The sequence below is a fragment of the Xiphophorus hellerii genome, chromosome 6, assembly GCF_003331165.1.
Source record: "Xiphophorus hellerii strain 12219 chromosome 6, Xiphophorus_hellerii-4.1, whole genome shotgun sequence".
Classification (NCBI taxonomy): Eukaryota; Metazoa; Chordata; class Actinopteri; order Cyprinodontiformes; family Poeciliidae; genus Xiphophorus; species Xiphophorus hellerii.
Genome location: NC_045677.1, coordinates 21,480,915 through 21,501,779, shown reverse-complemented (window position 1 = coordinate 21,501,779; position 20,865 = coordinate 21,480,915). Strand labels below are relative to the sequence as shown.

The 20,865-nt window shown below is 36.4% G+C and overlaps 2 protein-coding genes across 2 annotated transcripts; one reads left to right on the top strand and one right to left on the bottom strand.

The window, feature by feature from the left end:
• Positions 1-2,246: 2,246 nt before the first annotated feature.
• On the bottom strand, positions 2,247-8,495 carry LOC116721913 (serine/threonine-protein kinase NIM1-like). The gene is given in 5 exon segments (XM_032565945.1): positions 2,247-4,506; positions 4,508-4,813; positions 6,453-6,752; positions 8,081-8,325; positions 8,426-8,495. Coding segments are annotated over 5 exon segments (1,371 nt in total). The 3' UTR covers positions 2,247-4,056.
• A 4,831-nt stretch (positions 8,496-13,326) lies between these two features.
• On the top strand, positions 13,327-19,489 carry pnhd (pinhead). Its single transcript, XM_032564998.1, has 6 exons — positions 13,327-13,404; positions 13,502-13,642; positions 14,332-14,608; positions 16,699-16,880; positions 18,302-18,360; positions 19,200-19,489. Exons 2-6 carry the CDS (start codon positions 13,538-13,540, stop codon positions 19,348-19,350), a joined length of 774 nt encoding a protein of 257 aa, XP_032420889.1. The 5' UTR covers positions 13,327-13,404; positions 13,502-13,537; the 3' UTR covers positions 19,351-19,489.
• The last annotated feature ends 1,376 nt before the right edge of the window (positions 19,490-20,865 follow it).

Genomic DNA, 20,865 nt, shown 5'->3' with positions numbered 1-20,865 from the left:
TGTCAGTAGTTCAAAGAATAAAAGAACAATGTTCATTTTACTCAAACATATGCCTATAAAACTAAAATAAGTTTTGTTTAGAGGTTGTCACAAGCCAGATGTCACAGCTAACATCTGGAAGAAGCAGCTCTGGCCATTTGGGATCAAACTTTCTTTTATTAGCTAACATATAAAACTGTGACAGACCCATCGCTACTGTGAAACATGGCAGTGGTAGGATCATGCTGTGGGGATGCTTTTCTTCAGCGGGGTCATCGGAAGATGGATGGAGCCAAATAAGGGTCAGTTAGAGGTGACACAAAACGTGAGCTTCATACAGCCAGAGCTACAGTGGGATGGTTTAATTCAATGGAGTTCAAACTTTTTGCAATTAAAAGCAAGACTGGTCTACAAACATTTTATTCATTTTATTATGAAAAATACAAAACATATTTTTTGTAGAAAGAAACCAAATATACACAATGTTTCTACAAAAACACAAATCTGTAAATCATTTTAGATGTATTCTGCCACAAGAAAATGATATGAGTTTCTCCTTTTGTTGTTTTCTTTCATTAACAAAATCTGATTTCGCCTCGTTTAATAAATTCTAAAAAAAATACTGGATGTTTGTGGTGATAAATACTCTAAAATTAAAATTAAATGTAAAAATGTGGCTATTAAAAATTAATGGTTTATGTTTTAGGATTCTTTTTAATTTGTCTGTAATCTAATTTGCTCTTTCAAATCGAATTTAAAAATCCAAATTTTACAGTCACTTTTGAACCATAATAAATTAAACATTCACCAACATTTTGATGTTATTACACTTGACAAAATATAATGTTTACTGGTTTTCTCAATTGTTGATTGTGTTGTATCTTCTGCATTTTGTATTTTTATGGTGTAATGCAATTTGAACTGCCTTGTTGCTGAAATTTGTTGTACAAATAAACCATGAAAATTTCACTTTAGCTTGTTTTAAATGTGTCACCATCTGTTGTGTCTGGTGAAATAAATCTGTTATTCTTGACTTGTGGACAAGGGATGCAAATGAATCCTCTATGTTTGGACACAGCTGGTTTAGATCAGAGCATGTTCAAGATTGTCATTCGGAAAAGAATTTGAAAATCATTTTTACATAAATTCCAAATGAAAACATTTAGGATGGTGGTTTTAACGTAATAAAGCATGAAATTGATCCTCTTCTCTTACATCACTGCTTTCATTTTGCCCAGTTATCAGGACTTTGAGCACATTTATTCAGGTTTGGTTGGAATTTGGATCAAAGTTTCCCTTTCCAAGTGCAGCTCAAGCAAGAAAGCTTGCACAAGACTCGTGTATCAGCGCTTGATTAGGAGTGCTATCTGATAAGCCGTGGAGCTTGAATTACTAACTTTTTATTTGTTTTATTTGTTATTTATTTCTTGCTCCCTCATCTCCATGGGCACTGCTGGGGCTTGCTGTAGATAAGATCTTCCCATGCCTGACGCAGTGTGTGTTTGACTTTGCTGCCATCAGAGATTGATGACTTCCACACAGGTGCCTTGCAGAGGCTTCATCTTGCAGAGAGCAAGATGAAGAACAGATAATGAGTGTCTCAATAGAAAAATTATTAGCCCACACAGGCCCACTTTAAAAATGTGATGTATGTTGATTAAAGAATGAGTAGGAACACCTTTAAGCTTGTCATCGTCTCTGCTTAAAACACCGGTGAGAGAAAAGTTACTGTTCAGGCAGTTTTAATGTAGAGTGACTTGAGATTTAAACGCCAGGAGGCCTCACAGACTTCAAGTATCTGTTTGAAAATGGTGCCAACTTAGCTCACAGGCAGAAGGAGTGATGAATAGCCTGACAAATGCAAGATAATTACCAAAACAGTTATTGCATATCGAATATTGGTGGACATCCAATACTTCTTTGAGAGTGACTAATAGGAGTACCACCCTCATAGGTCAAAAACACTGTGTTGCAACTTGAAAGGGATTTTGGTGCTTTCGTTTCTTCTTGTCTATATCTCAACAATGCTCACAGGAGAGCTAAAAAATTTTTTAAAAATGCAAGCTGGGGCAAAGCCTGCGGCTTCTTTTGTGAAGGATGAAAAAACATGAAAGAAAAGTCGGAAAACGAATACAGGAAAGAAAGGTTTACATTAAAACAAATGTCATAAAATCTGAGCTGTTATGGCATATGCTGGAAAGGTGTGAAAATTATAGTTATAAATTATTAAAGCAGGTTTTGTAAACAGAAATAATGACCTCATCTGACACACTGTGACTTATTTATTAATGAAATGGCTGTGCAAGTTGGATGTCAGACACTAACAATCGTGCCATGGCTGTAAATTATGGTTCCCATAAAAGTTAAAACGAATAAAATGAAAGATGAAAGCCGCTGTAAAACATTTCAGAAAGCAACATTGTTTGGAAATGACACCTTTTTCCTTCGAATTACATTTTCCACTAGTATCAACATATCGCAACAGGTACTTTATGTCACATAAGACCGAACTGAAAGACAGCAAATCAAATTTACTGTGTCATTATAAGAGAAAATTCTGTTCCTTCCTCAGTAATAGTAGGGTGAGTTGATCTGTACAGAGCAAAAGTTAAAAAAAAGTAATATTTTATTGCTTTTAAAAAGCTCTTTAGTGTGCTTAAAATCCTCATAAGTAATATTTACTGGTAGTTATATGTACAAATAAAGCAAGGTTGTATATGTAAGAATAATTTAGTGAAATATTTGACCTTCTTTGAGTAACAAGCGTGTGATGAAAAGAGTTACCTTCTTTCTGTTGCATCAGCTGAGCTACAACTGGATAAAAAATTATTTTACTAAAAACAACAACAAATTAATGATACTTGCACTTTTGTTGACACACTTTGTACTTGGTGTTTTACATTTTTATAATATTTTCTGTCTGTATTGACTTTATGGCCAATTTTTTGGTCAAAGTGTGAATGTTGAATAAGTTAGCACTAGCTTGCGAAAGCTACCTGGCAGCTAAAAGGCTAATGTTCTCCAAAGTGATTAAACTTATGTATAGATAACTAAAGTTATTGACACAATCCATAGACTTTAGCATTATTTTACAGAATAAATGTAAATTCTTTATTTTAAAATAGTGGCCTGATAAGAATTATGGAGTTCCTTCTTTTGTCTCTAACCAAATAAACACGGTCACATACATGAGAACCCAAAAATCACATCTGAAGCTCTACAGCCTGCCTCACTTAAGGTCAGGGTTTAATGAATCAATTCATAAACATGACATTCAGGAGACCAGAGCTGTAAAAAAAAACCCAAAAAACCCCAGCATTCTTGGTAGAGCAAAACTCACTGGCCCAGTGACTGACATGCTGTAACATGATCTTAAACAGGCCACTTATATGTAAAAAATCATTCAACATTTCTGCAAAGAAAAATGTTGATAATCTTTTGGATAGTCAGGTTTTGATGTCAACATTTAAAGAATTTTTCTTTCCCATTCCAATGCTTTTGGAGGAGGGAGCATTTTCTTAAACTGAGTTTTTAGATTTGCTAAAGGACTCCAAATTTGACTCATGCATCCCTGAACAGGGTGATGCAGGCATGGAAAATGCACGGCTTGTTGCATTCACTAATCTACAAATAAAAAAAACTCTCCTGACTTGTTTTTATATTTCTAAATTCCTGTAACCTTACAGAAAGAGGAATCTGAAGAGGGTCACTGACAACCTTCAACAAATTTCCTTCACGCTCAGCTGATTTAGTGCAGCTCCAGTTGCAACAACTCTGGATGTTATTTTAGTGGACAAGAAAGAGACCAAGTATGTTCATGGAGCATTCTACTGTGTACATTCTCAGAAGCCTTCATAATACATGAAATCATGCTCTGTCCCTTCAGAAACCTTATGCTATTGCCAAAATACTTGTACTTAAATCAAAGTGTGTGGACATTGAAAAAAACCCAAGAGGATCAAGATACATACAGTGAGTGTGTCTAAGAAAGTTTTTCACAATCGCAGAAAATATGCGAGTTGGGGCCATACCCTAAAGCTCAGAGTGGAAGCACATCTTAAAAAGTTAAAGATGGAGCTACATGATGGCGCAGACCACAGAGTGGCGCTTGTACAGATGGCCCTCTGACCCGGCTTTCCACCTCAGTCTGTCTAGGGACTCACTCGTGCGTGTCCGACTGTAACCCGCAGCCTCTATCGATCTTCTCTTCTGGATCCGATGAAGCACGATCCGATAGGTCCCGGTGACAGGGCTTCTCAAGTCGAGACTGTTGTTGAACAGATGAACCGCGCTGATGCCAAGATCCTCCATCGCCACTTTCACGCTCAGATCATCTGAGGTGAGGACGTGGTTCTGATCGACCAGGTGTGATGGAGTCGGTCTGGAGGGCGGGTAGGCCTGAGGGTACTCGATGCCCGTCATCCAGTCACTCATCATGATCTGCGTCAAGGTGAGGCGGTCTATGGGAACTGGCCTCAGGAGGCCCTTTATGATCTCCTGACAGGACTGGGAAACGTATGAGGGAATGGACATAAGAACCCTGCAGGATGCAAATCTTCAGCCGGGTCGTGTTGGCTGCTTTAAAGGGCATTGTGGCGGTCACCATGAAGTATAGCAAAATACCCAGAGCCCAAGTATCTGCATAGCGTCCAATGTAGCCTTTCTCTTTGAAAATCTCAGGTGCTGCATAAGGTGGAGAGCCACAGAATGTGTGGAGTATATCACTGGAGCAGCAATACGTGCTAAAACCAAAATCCCCGACTTTAATGCAGTAGGTGTGGGTGTAGAACACATTCTCAGCCTTCAGGTCCCTGTGGACAATGTTATTATCATGCTGGAAAAGGAGAACACAAACACATGTTATTGGGGCAATCAGAGCTGATAATAAAAGTTAAAAAGTTGAGATCTTTTTTTAAAGCTGCAGTACATAACTTTTATTTAAAAATATATATCTTTAAGTTTGTCGGGACTGTATGATATGAGACAAATAATCTGTAAAAAAAATTAATCTCTTCCACCTCCTCACTATGCTGCTATTGTTGTCTGAAGAAATGCCCCACTCCCAGTCAAAAACAGCCAGTCAGAGTCAGCAGGAGGGCATTAGCGCTGTCAATCAATCTCATGTACTCTCTGCTAAATGTGCTAATGGTGGAGAAACACTTTATCGTTACTGCCGACAATGGTGGCCATGCTAACTAGCCTTACCATTCACAACAAGCTATGCTGACTGGAAGATGTTATATAGTAACATGATTGACAGCACTAAGACCCGCCTCCTGGCTCTGATTGGTTGTTTCTGGTTAGCACTGGGAGCACTGGGAGAAGGCAGAGGAGCTTGATTTTTTCACAGATTATCTGTCTCATACTATACTGTCACAACATAGTGACATAATAAAATATATTTATGTACTGCAGCTTTAACCCTCCTAGCAGCAAAGTTGCTGATTATATCTAAAGTCTTGTTCCCACTGAGTGGTATGGTACCAGTTGGTGCGGTTTGTTATGCTCTTTGTCTGTTTCCCTTGTATGTTTTAGATGTTTTCCTGCTTTAACACACATAAATTCAATTGAAGGCTGATTAACAAGCTGCTGCTTGTTAATCAGATGCATTAAAGATGGGAAACAGCTAAGAGATGCAGGGCAGTGTGTCTTGAGGATCAGAGTTGGGGAACACTGACTCATGCTGTACCAATCATTGGAAACGAGGTATAAGTGAAAAACTCTTCCCTCTCACTCACGTTGGGTGTGCAATACTGCAAAAATCAAATCAGTCCATTATGAGCTACTATAGGAAGATCAAACATTAATTTGAAAAAACTCAAGGTGGGGAACATAAACAGATTTGGCCTTCACTGTATAGTTGGGTATAGTTGTATACTGTATACAACTATACAACACACAGGTATAGTTGCATAATATATACAACTATACAACTGTACATCTTTGAAAAGCAGGAGTGGAGCCTCCTGCACAACCAACAAGAATTCAGTGAGTGGTTTCTGATTGGTAAGTCAATAACAAAACAGTTGACTTTTCCAGCAGTCATTGTGCAGTGGATATATCGAAAAAACCAGCTTAACAAACGTTCTGGAGCTCCGCTTGGGTTGCTAGGCGATGGGCTGGGCTTTGCTGGGGTTGCCAGGTAACGACAAAGTGTGACTCAACAATCGGGAGGTTTTTGAAACGGCTCATTTTCCAAACACCAAAAAACCATTAACTTATTGCTCAAGCACTTGGATTGTTTATAGAAGCTGTTAATTTCCAAAACTGAAGGGCAAAAATGTGAATTTTGCATAATTTTTTAGGCAAAAATTATTCTGCATTTTTGCCTAAACATCATCATGTCAGTTCCTGGAACCGTCAGTGTTTGACCTGTTTTGACGCTTTCCTCTGAAGCTTTTTGCTTTCGTTTTCCTGGTAAACCCAACGCCCACTCCGTTTCCCAGAGAATTGCCTCCTTCTCACTAACTCACCATGTGCTTGACTGCCGAGAGAACCTGCGAAAACACCAGCTTGCTTTCAAGGTCCGACAGGCGCCCCCTGGTGGTGATCCTGGAGAACAGCTCCCCTCCGCTGGCATACTCCATCACCAGGTAAAGCCGCTTGAAGGTTTCCACCACCTCGTACAGGCGCACTATGTTGGGATGGGACAGCCTCTCCATGCAGGTGATCTCAGAGGCAAAGAGAGCTTGGGTGTGTTTGCTCAGACGCTCCTTATCCAGGACTTTCACTGCTACTCTCTCTATATCACACGGTGACACAGAGAAAGGTAATCAAAAACACAATTTTGTCTTAAGCTTCATAATCTCCTCATTTAATTTTCTATTAAAATGCTACGTTAGACCTGACTTGTCCCCCCCCCTCTAGCCCTTCACAGCATAGCTGCCATGTGACCCAAAAGCAGACGAGGATGAAAACATTATGGATTAGTTAGTGATGAGATTAGTCATGTCTTCGCACATGTGGAATGACCCAGACTGATGGAAGTATGTCTCCTTAAGCTCAGCTGGATGTCTGTGCATTCATCTGAAAGCTGAAACACGTAACATCAAACACGTGACTTAAGACGGAGCGGAAAAAATTTCTCAAAAAACGAGTCACAGGAAGAGGAAATGGAAGATTAAAAATCGTCTCTGTACAAACCGCACAGACACTTTGTTGTACTTTGATGTAAAACATCTTTAAGTTTGTTCATCATAAACAGTGGCGCCCCCAAGGAGGGGTGAGGGGGGCCACAAGCCCCTCTTGAAAAATACTGGCTACCCTAGAGAATTTAAATATAGTGTGAATTTATTTAAAGCTTATGTCACACAAAGATAGTTCCATACTTACATAAATGTACTTTAACTAAATAAATAACTAAAGAAACGTATTTAATACATTTGTGACTTGTTTCCCAGTGCTGTAGGACAGTGTGGTGCATTTTTCTTAGCCTCTCTTTCAAAATGGGAAAGACGAGAGAGCATGCCACTTATATAAACAAGAGCATGAAAATGGATGCTTGTCTACACAAGGAATAATAATTTAAAAGTTTAGAATAACTGGAGCAGTGACAAATGAGGCTGGATGGTTGGAAGTTTCCATAACAACTCTTTTTATCTTTCACACAATGAAAAGACACAAAATCTTACCAAGTATTTTTGGTCTATTTTATAGTGCAAATACCTTAGTACACTTGAAATAAAACAAAACTCAATTATAAATAATGTTTCAGCAAGATATAGGAGCTTGTTTTAGGTCAATAATTCCTTAATATTTATGAAAAAGTACTTACTCCACTGGCGGATTATTTCACTTCTAACATGTGAAAAATGTCCTGTCATAAGTGAAGAAATCTGTGAGTTTAATGAGTATTTTTAAAATAAATCGTATGAAATTATTTACTTAAACCGAGCTCCTATATCCTGCTGAAAAGTTACTTGTAAGTTAGTTGTGTCTTATTTAAAATGTTAAGATATTTGCATTGAAAACTAAACAAAAAATACTGTATTTTTGTAGTGCACATATTGTTCTCCATAAATGTGAAAGATTCTGTATGTTGTATTAAAATCAAAGCAGCCAAAATCTCACCTTTTGTCAAGTCATGTATTCCCAGTCTAACCTGCGAAAAGTTACCAGAACCGATTTCTCCCTTCAGCTCGTAAAATCCCACCCGCCGTCCAAACGTCAGGTCGTCCATCACCCTCTCCGAATGGGTCATGTTGTACACGGCCTTCCCGAAAGCGGTCCTCTGCAGCGACTCTTCATCCTCTGTCACCTTTCTGTTTCTCTCCACTTTGTTGTTCTCCTTTGGTGATGTCAAAGTCAGGATTTCTTCTTGATGGGTGCCTGACCGTAAATAAGAACCTGACATTGAGAAAAAGGAAGTGAGGCAATGTCATGAAAACTTTCTGCAGTTTATGTCACACTTGCTGGAGTGGGAATTAAACTGTGTGTCTGTACTTACATGTTTTCCCTTTAATGTTCTTCTTGCTCCTCTCTGTGTTGATTGCATTATTTCTATTCTTCAAATACATGATTTCAATCCAGATGGGCGCACACTCTTTTCCTCAATTTCAATAAATACAGTGATTTTGAAGTAAAATGAAATATATTTTTCAGTAACCAAACACTCAAATTGAAAGGCTGACTGGAAAAATGTGCAGCATGCATCAGAAGAAAAAAATAAATATTTAAAAAGGCTTTCCTGAAAAGTCTTCTCGTCCAGTCTATACACTAGTATGCACTGGCACCTTTGCTGGTCTGTGTGCAGCAGTGTTGTCTCACGGTTTATAATCCAGAACTACAACATAATGCCCTATAATCCCCTCCGGTGTTGGCCTCCTCCCATGCAGACAGACAATACGTAGCCTCTGGAGGTCTTGGAGATGAGCAAACCACCTGACTAACACTCAGTCTTGGAAATACATGTGGATCTACAGTATATCTATACAGTCATTGTATGAATGCTCTAAATTATTCATCCTCTTGCCTCTACAATATTTTTGCTAATTCAAAAATTTGCTACTTTGGACATGATAGCAATTAAGAACTTCCATTATTTCTATAATACTTTTTTAAACAATTATTCCGTATTGCTTCATATACATTTGACGCTGTAGCATCACAAAAGTCAGATCTTGTTGCCCGTCAGAAAAATTATGCAGCTCTCATGTGAACAAATTGCTACAGAATTTGCACAACTCCTGTTAAAATGTCACAGCAATGATCCAATAACAGCGCAATCTTATCTCATGAAACATTATGCAAACACTTTGTCTGCACTGATGAAGATTCATTAACCTCAGGATGCTGGGATCCTTGAATCGTAGAGGAAAACAGATCAGATGGCCACATTTCTGATTCATTTCAGAATTTATTGTCTGTGGGCATTCATGAAATTTCATTTATATAAGATCAGTCCTAAAATATTAAAAAAGTCACACAAAACCATATTAGACGGTAACATAAAGTACCTGGTTCTGACGAATTCGAAGACTGTGAATTTCATTCTCTCCTAATCCAGAGCCCATCAAAAATGATATAAATATGTGAACTGTATGACAGTACTTTATGTTTCACCTAATCCACTTAATTTTTCACATATCTGCATAACATATAAGCAACTATATGTAAAAAGGTAGGAAACAGTGTGACACCACTAAAAGGTCTTCTTCTTTTACCAAAACATTTAACAGTCTTCTTCTTATAAAAGTATTGGTCTTTATTAAAATAATTTCAAAATAAATTCATATTATATCAGAGGAGAAAATGCTAACTTTTCTAGTTATGGATTTGGTTTGATTGAATTGATCCTGACAAAATTGGCAATGAAATTTAAATAACTAAATTGCTTGGTGAAGTCATCAATGTGCCAAATATAATATCCAAAAGTGAAAAATAAGAACTTTTTAAAGAACTTATATGATTATAGAGAGGGACATAAACTAACATGTCTTTATCATCACAAGAGGGGAGAAAATGCAAAGAGAAAATATTAGAGGAGAAAATAAATCAATATTGAAAAAACTGCCACTGAACAAAAGAAAATATTACATAAATGTTAAATATGATAATAAGTACAGAACATGAAAAACATAAAGGAAACTATTTAATAAAACAAGATTAAAAATACAGTGAAAAATTAAACTACAGTGATATGATTTTTGGATGCAATATTTGCTACCTTATTAGCCTACTTCATCAATACATTTATTTATTTATATTTCTATTGCCAATTTCAGCAGGACCAATCCTCCATACTTGGGAAGCATTTAGGTCCACTTAAAAGTATATAAAATTGTTTAAAATTTCAACCCAGCCCACATAAATCTGACCCGTTATTGAATTCAACATGTTCCAAATGACACGAAGAATTCATAAACGGTACTGCAAGCTAACTTTAGCTTAGCGAAAACCTCTAGCTTGAGATGAGCGCAGGCCTCTCTGTGACTGACCCGGTGACCCAGACAGACACTGACCGTGACAGCAGACAGATGTCTGCTCCTCATCAACCTCTGCAGCACCGAGACTGGACACCCGGGATTATCCCGGGAAGTCGTTGCGTATAAACTGCTTGCTCATGCCACAGGTGACTCATTATAAGCCGCGCTCAATAAAGCTCTTTGCACGTGCGATGCTGAAGGAAAGGCTCTTATGAGGAGAGGATCGCCTGGAAGGAAAATACATGGAGGTGGATTTGAATAGAAAATGACTCCACAACTTTTTATATGTGACACACTTACAGTAGGATGATCTACGGAAGAGGATTAGGGCCAGCGAAAAAAAAAAAAGAAAAAAAGAATTCTGAGATTAAAGTCAGAATTCTGAGATTAAAGTCAGAATTCTTTTTTTTTTTTTCAGTGGCCCTAATCCTCTTCCGTAATAATCTCACGCTGACAAACCCACCTTTATATTAGAGCACATGTGTCAAACTCGAGGCGCGGGGGCCAAATCTGGCCGGGTAGTTTTTCATGTGGCCCTCTAGTTCCCAAATTACATCTATAATTCCCTCCAGTTTTTCACCAATCTGCAGAATTTATGCAAAATTCACATAAAATCAACAGATCATCATTTATTTTCTGATTTTACTGAAATGGTTTTTCTCAAAATTGGCCAAAAACATATGGGATAAAGTGACTGCTGCCTCAGCCTTACTTGATGTCATGTTATAGTCCGGGACAGATACAGCAGTTAATAAAAAGTCACATTAGTGCAAATTTTGAAATGAAGATTTCTAAATTAGCACCTCAAAATCTGTGACTTTGATTGAAAAAAAAACAACAACACAAAAACAATCAGAAAATTCTGGATGAACTGATTAGTGTGAAAAGATGTTTAATATTATTTAATTTCAAGAAGCTATTTATTGATATTGTAGCTATTTCATGGGTTTTATCAATGCATTCTGGCACAACTGGCCCTTTAAGAACATTCAGGTTTTTTGATATGGCCCAGAATGATTAAAGATAAAAAGTCAGATTTAAAGTTAACAATTAATGTTGACATTTTTTTCAATGTTTATAACAGCTTTGAACATAGAGAACTAAATTTTTGTCCAAAGTGTGGACTGGGTGGCTGAAGCAGTGGACACTTTTCCATTTTTGTTATTTGAATACTGTCAATGTTTGTTAAGATATTAATAATATTACTAAATATTTATTTATTCTTATTATTTTTCTAGTATCATTATGACCTAAGATGTGTCAATAACTGGCAGCAACAATCACTTTCATGTGTCTTCATTATTATGACTTAAGTTAATTATAACTAATTTTTTTCTCCTTTTTACTATTTTCAAACTACTCGAGTCTGAAATATCATATTATGGGAATTTAAAATAATAGCTTCAGTGTTTGTTCTAATGTTTTTTGTAACCATGTAAAAAACATAAAAATGTAATTACATAAAATACATTAATCACACATAGACGCTTTTATAACAAACACAATATACCCAACCATCACTACCGAATCATTTCAGTATCCTGCATGTTGCAAAACGAGGTAAATTATTACCGCCATCTGGTGGTCATATATAAGATTTAACAAAAATAATAACTACACATCCAAAAATAAATCTTAATATAACAGAATAGATTTTTTATGTTAAATAAACGTGGGATCAAAAGTGGTTGTCTCAATAGATTTTCAAAGAGTATTTTTTGTCATTTGGATTTGTTTTAGTGAAGCTTAGCCACTGTAGGCTAATTTAAGAACCTTATATGTAATTTCTGAAATAATAATAATAAAAAAAAATAATAGTCCAGATTTGAAACATACATATTTCTTCAACAGCCAAAATAATTTGGAAAATAAAAAGGGCAAATAGCACAAAATGAGTTGGAATCTGTTTAGGGTTAAGCTCTGACACGCTTCATTTATAAGATCGATGCTTGTTGTGCTCGTTCTCTAAATGTGCTAGCTTAACTTTCCACATTGTCTCAAATATATGCACAACATGTACAGCTTTAGTCAGAATCCTAAATGAGTTAGAGGAAAGTAAAGAGTTGAGGATTTGTGAAAGGTTTAAGAGTGTCTGACCATTTGGTATCATGTTGAATAAACACAAAGGTGCTGGAGTTTTCTGAAGGTGAGGATCACGCTCCCCCCTGCTGCTCCCGTTTATGTGTTTAGACACAGTTTTGTTTTAAGTCAGAGGTGCTAAACACCTTCCCCCTGAGATAAAAGATGATTGATGCCTTTGAGGGTGACTCTTTGAATGGCTCAGGGCCTTTTTAAGCCCCTTCATTAGTAGGAGCTCAGATCTGGTCAGCATATTTGGGTCTCTCTGCAGCAAAAAAAACAACAACAACAAACAAACAAAAGAACAGAGATCCCCCTGTGAAGTGACCCCTGCATTGTAAGGCATTCATCATGGAAATTTGATTAGCTCTCTCTTCTTCGGCCTCTGAAAGATTCACTTTTGGGTATAAATATCTGAGGCAGAAGTGAGCAGGACAGCACTAAGGAGCACATTCAGATGAGTCATGGATGTTCAACTTTTCCTTCTGTTCCTGTTTGTGCTTCACATGACATGTAAGTACTGGTGGCCAATCCTTTGTTCTAGAGCAACTGTCTGATTTATCTCACAGACTGTAAACAACAGGAAAGTGCATGCTAACCTGTGAAAACAGGTAAATAATCATAAAAAATAATATAATCTTATAATCTGGAAAGGGGAATTGCAGTTTTTGTGCTAACGACATTTTCTTTCAACATATAAAGAATGAGTGCTTGCAGAAGAGTGTGATCTTTATTTTCCTGCTGCTTTAGACTAGAATCTCATGTTGCAACAACTTCAATAAATGCTATCCATCAGCAAATGACAGGACAGATACATGCCTGTCTTGTGTTTTTGTAGTGAGCAAACACATCGTTCACAGAAACCTGTTTACACAACGAGTGTGCTGCAAGAGGCAGAGTCACTTTGTGTACATTGGGCAAGGTAAGGAAGCCAACATACAATAAATCGATTATTTATATTTATCTATTTATTGATATTTGCTGTCTATTTTCATTGGCAACTCTCTCTGGGTATTTAGACATTTCCGGGAGTCCTGTCAGCAGTAGATGTGGGAATGTGTAGGTCACGTTGTGGGATGGCCATAAGATCATCGCCTGAAGCAAGACAGAAAGAATACTCAAAACATTCCTCCATGTTGGAATTTCTAAGGAGCAAGAAGGTATGCTGCAGTTCCACCTCCTGCCACAATACGGCAGTGTGAATTTGTTGTAATTTATAAGTTTTTTTTCTTTATGCGGAGTGTTAGAGCCGCGCTGAGGGGACGGGGATGACGAGAGTAAAGTCAAAAATAATAAGAGAATAAAGTCGTAACATTACAATTTTATTATGGAAATATTGCGACTTTATTCTCAGATTATTTTGATTTTATCCTCACAATATTAGCATTTTATCCTCATAATATTATGACTATTCTGGTAATATTATGGTTTTATTTTCGTATTATTTTGACTTTATTTTTTGTAATATTATGACTTTATTATTTTAATATTGTGATTTCTTCTCATATTATTTAGATTTTTTCTCTCGAAGTATTACTTTATTCTCGATCTCTTTCGACTATTCTCGTACGGCTTTATGCTCATAATTTTCTGACTTTATTCTCGTATTTTTTTTTTATTAGTATGGCCCTAATACTCCGTCGTACATGTATAAAACCTTATGACGAAAAAGTAAAAATACATTTTTGTAGACAAAATCTGATAATCACACCTCATGTCACCGATCTTTTTTTTTTTTTCTCTCGTTTGCATAACATTAGCTATAAATCGCCTAAAATCAGCTTATACCTTGACGCTGACAAGGACAGAAACATGTTCTGACATGTTCGCCCCAATGATCTCCTTAAAGATGCGGACGCACGGCCCGGCTGCCCCAGAAATCTCAGAGCCGCTGACCCGGCTGCCCTCCTGCGGGGCGAACCAGATGTGCGAGCCGACGGGGATGCGAGTGGAGCGGCTGCTGCTGTTTGAGGGGCCCCGGGAGGTGGAGGTCATCGAGGAGTGCCACTGCGAGGTCAAGCTGACCCAGTGCATCCGAGTCCCAGCTCTGAGGACTTACTACTTAGAAACTCCGTACGAGACGGTAATAGACGTGGGAGGATGTTCCCGCTCTAAAGGAACCCCAGGTATTCAGTCATTGGGTCTTTTCACGTTTTTGTTTCGTTAAAACAACAAAGTTCAGTGTGGGTTTTTTGTTTGTTTGTTTGTTTGTCTTATGTAATAAACCAACACTACAGATATTGCGTAACTAGCATGGCCATTCCGTTTGATTCTCATCTCTTCAGATCTCCCTCTGGGCTTCCTCCCATTGAAGTGGATTTCTTTGGTAAAATTCCAACCTGGCCAATCAGCAAACAGCAGGAGAGCTTGTAGAAGGAGCTTGATTTTTTTGGGATGTTTTAAAATTATAGCGTGCTTGTAGTTTTAGCAATGACTGTGGAGGAAAGGGAAGAAGCTGTTCAATCCGTGTTGGTCACACTTCCAAATATTGAATTAATATTAATAACCGTCATGTTCAGCTCAACTCTTCTCAATTCAATTCAATTTCTGTGTCATAGCCTGGCACTGGTGGATTACATTCGTCATGGCCAAAAGTTAGCAACTGTGTAAAATTTAATAATTCAACTTAATAATCAAATGGAATAACAATTATACATATTTTTTCAATTAAATTTACTTTTGAACTTTTTCTACGTCTTTTGTGTCTACACAAAGTTTGCTCTGCCTTAAAGGTCATATTTGCGAAACTGCACCATTAAAGATAAGGGATCTTCTGTGTCCCTTTCTCTGTTTGGTGATTATTCACTAATGTTCTCTAACAAACCTTTGAGTTCTTCACACAAGAGTTGGATTTATACTGGGAATAATTTACAAACAGCCTAACACAAATTGAGATAGTTGTAATTATTAGACCAAAGTGTTCAGATTTTTATTTCTAAAAAAATTGTGTTAAGTTGTGTCGATCTACAACATTAAGCCTTTATAAAAACCACTAAAGTTTGTGGTTGACTAGTTAACAAAGCTGCTGTGTGGTCGTCAGTTTTCATTAGTATACAAATATATTACTATTTAAAATAAAAAAAAATAGCCAGTCAACCTAAGGAGTTGCTGTTGGGCCCCCACAGCAGCAGAGGGCCCTCAAGAGCTCTAGAATAACTGAAGTCAGGTCTAACGATAACTTGTTCCTCTGCTTTGCCAATATTTTCTTTGGAGATTTATAAGCTTTCTTGGGGAAAATGTAACATTTTTAAACATTAAAAAAAAACAACAACTCTCAACTCTTCAGATTCAGCTGCTTGAATTTTAATAATATAATATTTAGTAGAGATGCAGAGATGTAGATACTGATCACTATATCAGTGCTATGACAACTTCTGTTTTTCCGATTTGGACTGATTACAATTTTTTTCCACACTCCAAAGAGGGAAAACTTGTGCATGTTCTTACATAGAAGTAGCAGCTTTGAATTTAGCAGAATTACAAGATGTGCATCAAATAACATGTTTTTATTCTGTATCTGGCATTTTTAACAAACAAAAAATATGTTGATCTACTTATTATACTGGTAGTTATCAGTTTTGATGTATTTAATATTAACAATAAGAAAACGATCAGATTTTTGCGTATTTGAACTGATTTCTTCCAATTAATTAGTAATTAGTAAATCTTGATTTAATGCGTCTATAATGTAATATCTACTATGTTAAATAGACTATACACAAATGTTTTAGCATCGATAAATGTTTATATAAAAACCAATTGATATGAAATCTCAAATTCTGTTTAGCAGCTAAGCTAAGCTAGGTTGGTGACATTCACTAACTCACTCACTCTTTAGTTACCTAGCAACTCACTCACTCTTTGGTTACCTAGCAACAACCTGTTGAGTAACTCTCTGTAGTCGTATGTGGTTTCGCAACCGTACCTCATAACTGCTTAAAAACAAAAAACAATGGCCTGGCGTGAAAGGAGAAAATGAATTCAACAACTCGATTGGAAACTGTGGATGAAAGAGGAAAGGTCACGCCACAGGTTTGGCAGTATTTCAGATATCTAAAACAAAAAACTAATTAATGACTTATATCACCCAGCGTTTCTAGTGAGTATTATTCAAATCAGATAAGTTTTTGTAGTGTTTCCATATGGAAACCCAGACTTGTTTAAGTTTTACTGCTTTTCTTTCCTGTTAACATTTTCCTTCGTGGTTTGTTTCCAGAGGGTTTTTCCTGCGTCCCCACAAAGTTTGACTCAGCGCTGCTGGAAACTCCTAACAAAGTGGATGTGGTCCAGACCGTGTCGGCCTGCGAGCTGAAGGAAAGCTGCTACAGGGTCCCACATGTGGAGTACTACTATGAAACAGTCCAGCATGCAGATGGATTCAAAGAAGAGAGGCTCAAAGTAAGTAAGAAAAAAAACTTCCTTCACGCCATTAATTTCTCTGAATAGCGTGGTGTATTCAGCTGATTCCTTTAAGATGCTTGCTTCACACTCCTTTGTGATCGAGAGCAGAGGAAACAGGGCCTTAGCTGGGTGCCAGACAATAATGAAGTGCCTTTATGCACCAGACTCAAAAGTGGAAGTCGGTGTTTAGTCAGGCCAATTCGGAGAAGCTGGCACCGCACATCCGGGTGTGAAAACCACCACAGCGTGTTGCACTCGGCAGACCCAAAGACAAAGAATTTAAGTACAAATAACATTTAGTAGCGATTTGGATTTGGAAAAGAGACATTATATAGCGACAATTCAGAACAGAGACACTTTACAAAAAACAAAATATATACGTTCCAACTGATCCTGGTTATCAACAATACAGTAATCTAACTCAATTATTCAAAGTAGTTTAAAAAGTTTCTATCTAAGGAAACCCAGCAGACTGCATTGAGTTTCCATTACAAACCTGCGCAAAACTTTGTGAATATTCCACTAATGTCAAAAAATATATATATAATTTGCAATTGTGGTATCTCAATTAATTAAGAAATGCAATTAGAGTCACACATGAACAAGCTTATTCACTTAACAAGTCATAAAGATCATCCTACACTTCCTGTTGTCTTCTTTGTTTGTCATGTGAATCGATTAATGCGTAAACTGTTTTTCATTGCAGTTTTGGTAAATAAACCAATTCTGAAAAACTTTTTGTACTTTTTGTTTGTTGTGTTTTTTTTTAATTGACTTGTTTCCATTAAGCAAATTTAGTTTCGAAATGTAAAATTGTGCAATAATACGGTCAATGAACTTTACTATAGAATGCATATTTTTATTCTTTTTTAAATTATTAGATGTATTTTAGCAAAACATAGAAACATATATATATTAGTTTTTTTATTTTAGAGAGTCATTTTTAGAGAGTGATTTTAAACTGATGTTACATGGTTTGTTGATTGACTTCAATTGGTCAATCAACAAACCAATTGAGATTGGTTTGTTGATTGATGAATACTTTCTAAGTTTATCTTACCAAACACTGATCTGCTCTCCTTCCTGGAAAAACAGGTTGAAAACAAAAGTTGCATTAACATCCAAATCAAAAAAGGAATTATTTTATTAAGTAAGCCACAAAAACAACTACATTTAGCTAAAACAGAAAGCAATAATTTATTAAGTTTTCTGTTTTCTTCAGTTTTGGTTTTGGTTTTCTGATGATTCTCTGCACCAAATGTAAGATTGGAGCTAACAAACACAAGTGGTGTCAAATTAAAGCACCTTTAACTCTCCAAGCGGCAGCTGCTCCTCGGCTCAAAGTGGGTCAATATTTGCAGCCAGCTGTGTACTGACTTCCCCTCTCTCTGTCTCTCTGTGTTGCTAATTTTCTGCAGGAAGTAGATGTGGGCAGATGTTCGGGAGGTTGCACAACAGGAAACCGATGCCTTCTCAGGTCAGTATGAACACACACACACCTCCTCTGCCACCCCCAGTTGTAACAACAGCCTGTAAGTTTTGACACCTTCTGTAAGTGGGATGCATTTTGATTCTCTGCACCAAATGCTCTTTTTAGCTCTCCAGTCTTGTTATAAGATTACAGACCTTAAATATTTCCCTGATGGTTGAATCTTATTTAGCATCTGCATAAGAGGAAATGCCGTTTATTTGCAAAACGTGCTTAGTTTCGCAAATATATGACGTAGTTTAAACATTGATTGTGAATTTTTTGACATTTTGTTTTAAAGATACTCTGCACCTACATAAAGGAAAACGTTAATAAAACAAAAATAATTTGTGACATTGATTTTATAAGGTAATTTATATTATGATCACTTATGGGTTGCTGTTGCCGATGACTGTTACTGCACTGCAAAAACACAAAATCTTGCCTAAGTGTTCTTTATCTTTAGACAAATAAAATATTAGTATACTAGAAATAAGACAAAAACTAACTCACATGTTACTTTCCAGAAAAATAGGGGAGCTTGTTTTTAGTAAATAATTCCTTAATATTGATGAAAAAGTACTGTGTTGCACAGGCAGATTATTTCCTTAATTTTTCATCATTATTAAGGAAATATTTACTAAAAACAAGCTCCTATCTCTTGCTGGAAAGTTACTTGTAAGTTAGTCTTGTCTTATTTCAAATGTACTGTTATATTTACACTAGAAACCAGATTTAAAAAAAAATACTTGGTAAGATATTGTGTTTTTGCAGTGAGATTTTATTTCCACTTTACATGTTCACTTTGATCTTTTCATTAATGTTTTCTTTTTTTTCTGCTGCTGCAGGAGTCCATCTGATCTGGGAAACTGCCTGCTGTGGTCAGACAGAGAGTCCAGTTCCTGCGTTCCTCAGGGATACGAGAGCCACAGCTTCATCAACCAGCATGAGCAGCTTCGTACTTTCCTCTCCATCACCTCCTGCCGCTGCCAAAACTGAGCACAGCGCCCTCTGCTGGAAAGCAGCTTCCACAGCCACCAGTAACTTTTGGAGGTTGACCAAACTCTTGTCAAAACTTTAAGGTTTTCTTGTTTTATAGATAATATATGTATATGTGATAATTTTGTAAATAAAATTAATAAAACAAAATGATAACTTGTATGTTATTATTTGAATCTGGAATGTAAAAGGTTGTATAAGTTTGTACTTGTGGGGTTTTTTTTACATTTTATTTATATTTTCATGTGTAGAATTCAAACTAACTAAATAAAAATCATTCTGATTTAGAGATGCAGCAGCCAGGCTTTTACTGGCTGAAAAATTAGCTCCTGGTTTGGTTTGAGCTCTGACTTGCCTGGTCATGTTTTAGCTAATGAGGATTTTTTTTTTCTTTATTCTAAGGATTATATAGCACAAAAGAGAAAAATGTGCTGCAGCTTCTTTAGTAGGGCAGTATTTTTTTTAATGAAAGAATTACAGGATTAAGACCTTTTACTCATATTTTTTTCTACAATGAAGACAATAAGAACATTCATGTGAGCTTAAAGATGTAGGAGTTGTTAATGTCTATGCATTTAACTAAAAGGAAACAAATCTGATATTTTAGTATCTAAACCGCAACTGTTCACGGTAGTAGCTCTTTTTCTGACTATATTTAAGGATTGTATAAAATATAGAGCTTAAATATTAGTGAAAGTCCAGCTGTGACCATCAGGTTTGATCAAAAAACAACAATTAAATCATTTTCACTAAACTAAATCTTCAATATATGGTTTCTAATAAATATTTATTGTGTTACTGAGGAAAAACAAAGACTAAACTGTGAGTGTTTCTCTGGAAAAAACACATGCAAACCATTACATTCCTCCTCATTTTGATACAGACTTGTGAAACAACACCTCAGTCATAGTTTTCTGCCTCTACCACAGCAAAAGGTTTTATGACTTGTCTACAAGGTGTCATGCAGTGAACAAAACCTTTGATCTCTTAAATGTTTGTTACAGGGACAGAGGCAGTTTACCAACCCTGGTGTATCTTTGATGGATTAAAATCTTAAGAGTCAAGTTTAATCTAAACATGTTAAGAGCAAATCTCATTTTGTAGGTTGTATAGTCATATTCAGTAAATTAGAATATTATTGAAATATATCCTAATGAAAAATATCCTTTCAGTTCCTCAGTTCACTAAGTCAAAGGACATTTTCTGCTTACAGCTAAAGAAAACATGACATGTAAGAACAGAATATTACAGTATACTAATAATAACATTTTAAATACGGAAATGTAGGCTTAATTAAAAATGCATGTTTATTACCTGTTTAAAGGTTTTATTTTGAAAAGGTACTTTTAATGTGACTGTAAGCCATTTTCTACTTAGATAGTCTATATGTCTGGGTGATTCTCTGAATTCGGTACATTTTGGGGTCTCAGGTTACTTAAAAATATACCACAAAAAAATTGTGTTTTTGAACACTGCATCTATTGAAGGACTCTTTGAACCTCCAAGAAAATATGT